The 7,616-nt window shown below is 53.9% G+C and overlaps 1 protein-coding gene across 1 annotated transcript; it reads right to left on the reverse strand.

Annotated features, from left to right (window-relative positions):
- Positions 1-64: 64 nt before the first annotated feature.
- On the reverse strand, positions 65-7,033 carry NRGN (neurogranin). The gene is made up of 4 exons (XM_068555868.1): positions 6,939-7,033; positions 1,314-1,540; positions 1,068-1,085; positions 65-659 (listed from the first exon to the last, which is right to left on the reverse strand). The coding sequence occupies exons 1-2, from the start codon at positions 6,951-6,953 to the stop codon at positions 1,319-1,321; spliced, it is 237 nt and encodes a 78-aa protein (XP_068411969.1). The 5' UTR covers positions 6,954-7,033; the 3' UTR covers positions 65-659; positions 1,068-1,085; positions 1,314-1,318.
- Between the last annotated feature and the right edge of the window lie 583 nt (positions 7,034-7,616).

A 7,616-nucleotide genomic window follows, 5' to 3' on the forward strand; every position in this document is an offset into this window, starting at 1 on the left:
CGGAAGACTCCTCCTACCGAGCCTCCCCCGCACTCGGCCTTTGCAGAAACAAGCAGAGGGCTGGAGAGGCGGCTCTCGGGGTGCGCTGGGGAGAGGGGAGGGCAGATTACAGGCAGGTGTGGGGTTGGGGTGTGAAATGGGGACTTCCGATCACAGCAAGAGGTATCCGACATCGTAAAAACCCTCCTCCCCTATCCAAAGTTCTGGGACTAAGCTGGGACGTGAACAGCGCAGAGAGGCATGGCGCCCCCTTTAGCTGCGCAGAGATCGAAAGGACTTCTTTTTTGGAGTGTTTTTGGGCAACGCTTAGGGCGCCCTCCGCAGAGCGCGAAGGGAAGCGCACCGAGGCTGCGGAGGCAGAGCAGCATGCTGGGTGCGGGGAGAGGTGGGCGAGAAGCTAAAGAAGGAAGATTTGGGAGCGCGGAGACTGGGGTTAGGGTCGGAAGGAAGGGCGAACGGGGACCATACTAGACTGGAGAACTAACTAAAAGGGCATGGCCTTAGTGAGTCCTCGACGGAGTCGGCCTCGGTGAGGGGGTCTCTGAGGACGCAGAGCGGGCTCCTGAAGCTGGCAGGTTGGTGGGAAGGAGAGGATCACAAACACGGCAGGGAAGTCTCGTCGCTGCGAAGGGGACGTGGCATCCATCTCTCTTCGGGAACTGAGGAGAGAGAAGGTCTGAGCACCTGCCCTCTCCCAGTACTTCCTCTCCCCTCTCCTTCCTGAACCAGGAACCAGGGCGGGGAGCACCAGGGAGCCCCGGTCACCCGGAACTGCCCAGCCGGAGTCACTGAGCTGAAATGAGCCCGCGGCCGGTACGTGTGAGACGCTGGGTGCTTATGGCCCCCGGCCGGGCTGGTCAAACGCGGGTGACTGGGTATCTGCGTCGGTCCAGGTGCGTCCCCGTCGCAGTCTCAGGCGTCTCTCCAAGTGTCAGAAAGCCTGCCGGCGCAGGTGCATTTTCCCTGGCTGGGAGGAGGTGAGGGCGGGCGGAGGGAAGGGCTGGGGATTTGGTCCTTTCCTCCCACTCAGGGGTCCCACCCCGCTGCTTCGGAGTCGTATTCATTACCTTCGAAAACGCTCAGTTCTTCGGTCCGGGGCGGGGCAGCAGGGAGGGTGGAGAGAGAGAAACAGGTGAGCGCTCCAACCCGCGGCATCTTCAGCCTCTTCCCACCCACCGCACGTCTTAGATTTCTAGGCCCCCATCCTTGACTCCTTCCACACCCGTCTCCGCCCCCCAGCCGCCCTTAGTCTTCCTTGCTCCTTCGGAGGAGGGGGTCCGGGGTCGGGAAGGAGAGCCTGCGGCCCGCCTCACCTGGCCTAGTCTCCGCTGGGGCCGCCGCCCGCGCCTCCCCGGGCGCCCCCAGCTCCGCCAGGACCCCCGGGGCCCGGGCCCTTCCGGCCGCGCTCTCCGCTCTTTATCTTCTTCCGCGCCATGTGGCCCCGGAAACTCGCCTGGATTTTGGCAGCGGCCGCATTGGCACCCGGATCGTCCAGCGGGATGTCTAGAATGTCGTCGTCCGGCTTGGAGCAGGCGCTCTCCTGGGGGGTGGGGGGGGGGTCCTTGTGGGGTGACCGGGCCGAGGGCCCCCGAGGGTGGGGTAGGAAGAGAGTGTTGAGGGATTGAGACGAGGGCGACGTGGGAGTGGGAAGTTCACAGAAGGGCTAAGGCAGCGCCCGTGTGTGTGTGTGTGTGTGTGTGTGTGTGTGCGCGCGTGTGTGTGTGTGTGGCTCCTGGGCAGCGGCAGGTAAAAAGGAAGGTTCAGGGTCAGGTGGACACAGTTGTGTTCCCAGCTCAGGAAAGAGAAGTGCACGGTAGATGGGATACAAGACAGCCGGGTAGCCCTGAGTGAGCGAAGGCCCCTTGCCAGCGGCCGAGTTAGGGGAGCTGCCCAGCTGACTGGAGGGTGGGTTTGGAGGAGCAAAGTAAACCACAGCAGGGACTCCTGGATGTGGCTGCCTTTCCCCCGTCCTCAGAGGGTGCCTCCAGCTCAGAAGGGTCCCTTCTGAGTCCAGGATTCCCTGGGAGAGGGTTCAGAAGAACCGGCAGGCCAGTCCCTTCGCTGAGTAAAATCGCACCAGAGCTCAAAGCTGGAATTAGGGTGAAGATGGGGCTTAGCCCTCAGCGAGGCAGCCCCCTTCCACCCAGGGCTAGAGGCCAGAGACTGTTTTCCCATTGCCTCTCCATTTTGCACTGCTCCTCAGGATGTACTCAAACACAGAAGAGAGGAGATGGTCTGGAAGAAGCTACAGAGAAAAGGCTTCACTCCAAAAAAGGACAAAAGGAAAACAGCAGGAGCAAGAAGCCCTTTCCATGATGTGCTCAAGAGAAAGGAAAGAATTATGACAATAGCTACCATTTAAGCACTGCCCTTGTTCCCGGCACAGCATCACAGAGTTTTACAGATGTTATTTTATTTAGTCTTGGCAACAACTCTTATGACGTACCTTTTATTGTTATCCCAGTTTACCCCTGATAAAACTGATTAGAGTGTTGAAACCATACCTGAGGTCATACAGGTAGTTATCAGTGGACCAAAGAGTCAAACCTTTGTATGCCAGAGTCCAGAGTATATTTTTAACCCCTACTCTGCAGGTAAGCAAAGGCAGTCAAGAAAAGGAACCAAGCTCTACCACTTGCTAACTGAGTGGTCTTGGGCAATTTTTCTAATCTTTTCCTAACTCAGTTCCTTCATCTGAAATCAGATAATAATATCTACCTCTGGGTTGTGGGGAAGAATAAACAATGTGATATGCAGAAAGCTTCTGGCACCATCTACTTGGTCGATTAATGGTAGCTATTATGATTCCTTTAAATGATAGTGAGTTGATGGGAAAGAGCTGTTTTTGTAGGCTAAAGTGGTCATATAAAAACAATTTCGTAGGGATCAACCTAAAAATAATGAGACCCACCCACAGGCTCCAGGTTTCTGTTTCTCCAGCAGCCTGCCCTAGCTGAGAATAGAAAGGGGTAGGGAACTGATGGGACTGATTTCAGAGGCGAGGCTCTGGAACGGAGAGGGCCTCAGCGCCCCCGCCCCCAGCCTGCTTCTTGCTTAGTGTTACTCACAGTGATGACGTGGGGTAGGAAGCAGAAGGGTACTGTGGAGTTAGAAGGGCATTTCTTCTTTGAACTGACCCTCTGGCTTCTAGGAATTTGCTTTTTTTTTTGCCTGAGGACTTCCACTACTTCCCCTGTGCTTTGCTTCTCCGCAGAGGTCTCACGCAGTAGTAGTAATTCAGTTCTATTCCTTTCCCCTCGCTCCATCACCCGTCCGGTTCACAGAATTGGGATAGGTGTGCGTGGGGCCTCAGTGATCACTGCCCCAGCCCGGTCCTGTCCTAGGAGGCACAGATTTACATCCCAGATGCCCTAAGCCCAGGTTTACAAATGGCTTCCTCTCATTATGGTTCCCAAGGCTGTCTTCATTTCCTGGGCTTCAGAGCTCCTCAGTTTGTGCTCAAGACGTCCACAATTGATTTAACTTCGGTTAAAAGGAGTTATCAAGGGCCGGTGTGGTTGTGGAGGGGTCTGACACACTCTTTTTGTCTTTCCTGGATCTAGTGCTCACCCCCTGACATCTTGTTCCCCACTTAGAAACAGAAACAACCCTTTTTGGATCCTTGATTCTCAGAGCTCAAGCCTTTCTTGGGAGAGTCTTCAGGGAATAGGGACGCTTCTTCTCAAAAGAGGACAGTGCTCAAGAAAACATTCCTGAGCCCCTCTTCTGGGCCAGCAGCTGTAGAGGTGGAGCGGAGGAAGGGGTATCTTCCCCCAAACATGCTAAGACCCACCTGCGGTCACCACCCACCCCAGCTGGATCCAGGATGGAACAACAGGCGGAGCCACCCCCAGCATGCTGCTCCTCCCCGGAATCAGCCCCCTCTCCCTCCAGCTGAATTCTCAGGGCAGAGCTGGAGGGACAGAAATGGAGGGACAGTAAAAGGAATCCAGGAAGGGTCATGGTGCCTGGGTTGGTGCCTTCCAAAGCCAAGATCTGATGGTGTATGCCTGAGAGCTCTGCATGAACTGGGGGGGTTTGTAGGAGGGGGAGGGGGAGGGGGACAGTGGTGGGCAAAACACAAGCCATGGCTTCTGGCCCCAAATGGTCCCATCACTTCACCTCTGAGGGTCTCAATATCTTCAGCCACAACTAGAACTTGGCCTAGATGAATAAAGTCTCCTTCAGCTCCCAAATCCTAAAAGCTTTAAGAATGATCCCTGCCTACTGCTTGTTATATGCTGGGCCCTGTGTTAAGCGCTTTGCACACATTACCTCATTGAATTCTCATTTTACAGGTAAAGACACATCCTCAGAGACATTTTGTAACTTACGTAAGGTCACAGAGCTGACAAACAGTGTTGGGATTCAGAAACCTGTGCTGTTAACCACTACCTCAGGGCAGGTAATTATTTCTATGAGTTCAGCTGGACCAAGTCAACTAGACTAAGCAAAATATGGGTCCCAAAAAAATGTTTCTTTGCCTTTTTATATTAAGTGAGTTCAGGAAAGTCAGATATAAAGTCAGACTATGTAAATTGGCAACTGGTACATCTGAATCAACAGCTCTTGCTCTTAAAAAAAAAAAAAAGCGGATCTGTTTTCTTTTTCTCATTTCTGTTTGAGCCTCCTTACAAAGGAGAAAGAAGAAAATAAAGCAGGACTAGGTGTTGCCCAAACACCAGGTTGGATGGTCAGCAAGGAGAGCCCCAGAATGGAAGGTGAAGAGGGACCGGTCCTCACCCCCCAGATGTGCTCTGCTCTCTATGCACGTCCCAGCTGCTTCCCAGCACTGAGCCCAGCCCTCCGCAGAATGGGGTTGGGTAGGAAGATGATCAGTGCCAGCCCTGCCCCTACGCTCTGCCCCGTTACCTCTTCTTGGCCGCCACGCCACCACCCCCCCCCCCCCAACGCCATACACAGCCTGACAACGGTGCTGTCTCTTGCTCAGTTCTTTAGTCCTGCAGGCCTAGGACAGGGCCTGAAAGGGGAAGGCTCCGGTGTAGAGAATGCGCTGGAGGAGGTGACCCAGGGTGCTGGGCCTCTGGGATAATTATGCATTTGCCTCTTCTGTACTGTTTCGGTGGGCAGCTTCTCCTTTTTTTAGGGGACACTTATTCCAAACATGTCTACCAATCCCTCAGTATGGCCTTGTGGGCACCCAGGAGCATGGTCCAGGGCAGATCAGAGCCTACAGGCAGGGACCCGACATCCTACTCTAATTAGTCCTGCAGGTACCAGGGGAGACAAGTTACATTCCTTCTCTGGCTTCTTGGAGTCTTTGCTCTCTCACCTCTTTCCACTGACCATTCTTCCTACCTTCCCTTCCCCATCATTCATACCATCTTGGCAGTATATCCTCTCCCTTACATGTGTATCCAGAACCCACCATCCATTTATTGTCTCTGTTTTGTAAAATACTGCTGGGGGTGAGGAGCCCAGGAACCTCCATTAACAGCCCATTCCTCCTTTCACAACCAAAAACTGCTTCCTGGGGAATAACAAACAGAGGAGAAAGACTGGAAGAAAATATGTTATTAGAGCTTTCTCCAGGGGGTGGGATTGTAGATGATTGATATGTTTCTTTTTTATACTCTTCTTTAGTTTTTAAATTTTTCTGTTATGACCATATTACCTTTATAATGAGGAAATATAGTAAATGTTTATAGGAGAGGTTAAATTACAGCTATTGGAATCAGACAAGGCTAGTGTCCCACCTCCACACTTAGAAGCAGTGCCTCCTTGGGCAAATCATTTAATCTTTCTAAACCTCAGTTTGCACATCTGTAAAATGGGAAAAATATCTACTTCACAGGGTTGTTGTGATGATTAAACATAAAATGTTAGGTACATGGTAAGCATTCACAAATTGACAACTATTATTTGTATTAATAAGAGTTAAACATCATAACAACAACCACAACCACTTGTCCCTAAGTTCTTTCTGCCTCTTGGTACCCAGACATAGGGAAGTCTCACCTCTTCTAAACTGGTCTTTTCTTTCCTTCCAAACCTCACTTTTTTTCCTTTTCTAAGCAGGCAAAGTCATAACCTCTTGTATCATTAGCTGGGTTGACCAAACGGCTGAGAATACAAGACTTTGGAGTAGGACTTTCTCCATATGTAGGGGCTAAAATAAAATAAATAAAAATATCAAATAAATGAACAAATAAATTGTATACATGCATGATCACTGCACTCCTCGACTGTGCCAGCAGCCTGGTCCTGTACCAGGCGCTTTCATACCAGAGTACTTTAACAGCAACCCGCTTTGGCATTAGGTCTCCGTGTGGGCGCTGACAAATTGCAGACACTTCCTTCCCTCGCCAGCAGGGCTCCCTCGCGGTCACTTCACCCAGCCCCCTCCAGGGCTAGAAGGCGTTGGAGGTCTGGCCAATCCCTCCCCAGAACCACACGGACTAGGCTCTTCGCAACCCATCATCACTACTAAGCTAACCAATAATAATTGACTATCTCACCCGGCGCTGTACAGGGCGCGAGGGTCACGAGAGTTAACCTGTCAGCCCACCGACGGCGGCGGCGGTGGGATGGGGAATGGGGTGGGGGACGAAAGCCAGGGGAAAGGAGTCGCGGGAGCTTCGCTAGGCGACGGTTTCCAGCGTCTCTCTGGGGGAAGTTCCTCTTCCCGTCTAACCTGCAGCTTCCCTGTTGCAGAGCCTTGCCGAGCTCCCAGACCAACCTAGACTGCCTGGCGGATGGGCGCCCAGACGCCCCCACGAGTTGGGGAACATTCTTCCTAGGGCTTTCAAGTCAGGCGGGCGCCTTCCACCACCCACCACCCACGTCTCAGCAGGCACCCTTATTGCTGCTAGGTCTTCTGCACCCACTTCCATCCCTCGCTCGCCCTCCAGGGGCTTCTCGGGTGCCCCTTCCCCCAGTCCAAGCTGAGTGCCCGTCCCCCAGACCCTCTAACTTACGGTGCAGCAGTCCATGCTGGTGTTGGGGGCCCTTGGCTGGGAAGGAGGCTGGCGCAGGGGGTCGGTGCGGTGCCGGGTGGGGACTCTGGGGCAGTGGGGAGGCAGCCGACCGGGGCCAAACCAGCCGCTCAGCTCTCGGGTCCTCTCTCCCGCGCTCGGCCCTGCGGGAGAAAGTAACCTGAGCCCTGCGGTCGAGAAGCCAATCAGGAGAAGCCTTCGGCAGGGTGGGCGGGGAGATTGGAGGGGGACCACGCCCCCTCTCGGCTCCCTCCGGCTCGCTCCCCCTCCTGCCCCAACCCCTCTGCCTACACACTTCCATCCATTCCTCCTACACATCCCCATCCTCCCAAACTCACCCCCGATGCTGCCGAGGCGGCAGACTGCCAGGCAGATGTATGCTGGCGCAGGCAGAAGGAGGACCCCGACATCCCGGGCACAAATACACTCGCATCTGTGCACAACACCCCTCCCACCCACATAGAGAAAAGCATGCACCCCTCACCTACCTCCCCACGCTTCCACAACCTAGTTAGAGTGCCAAATATGGCTCCCTCTACCTTCCCTCCCCCTCAGTCCTCAAAGAAATGCCCCCTAAGACGTGCGGTTTAAAGGTACCGTCATCGCTCTGCTGTGGAATGGAGAAGGTGGGCACACATAAACACAAAAGCTCACGCCTGA

Source organism: Eschrichtius robustus, chromosome 11 (assembly GCF_028021215.1).
Source record: "Eschrichtius robustus isolate mEscRob2 chromosome 11, mEscRob2.pri, whole genome shotgun sequence".
In the NCBI taxonomy this organism is placed as follows: domain Eukaryota; kingdom Metazoa; phylum Chordata; class Mammalia; order Artiodactyla; family Eschrichtiidae; genus Eschrichtius; species Eschrichtius robustus.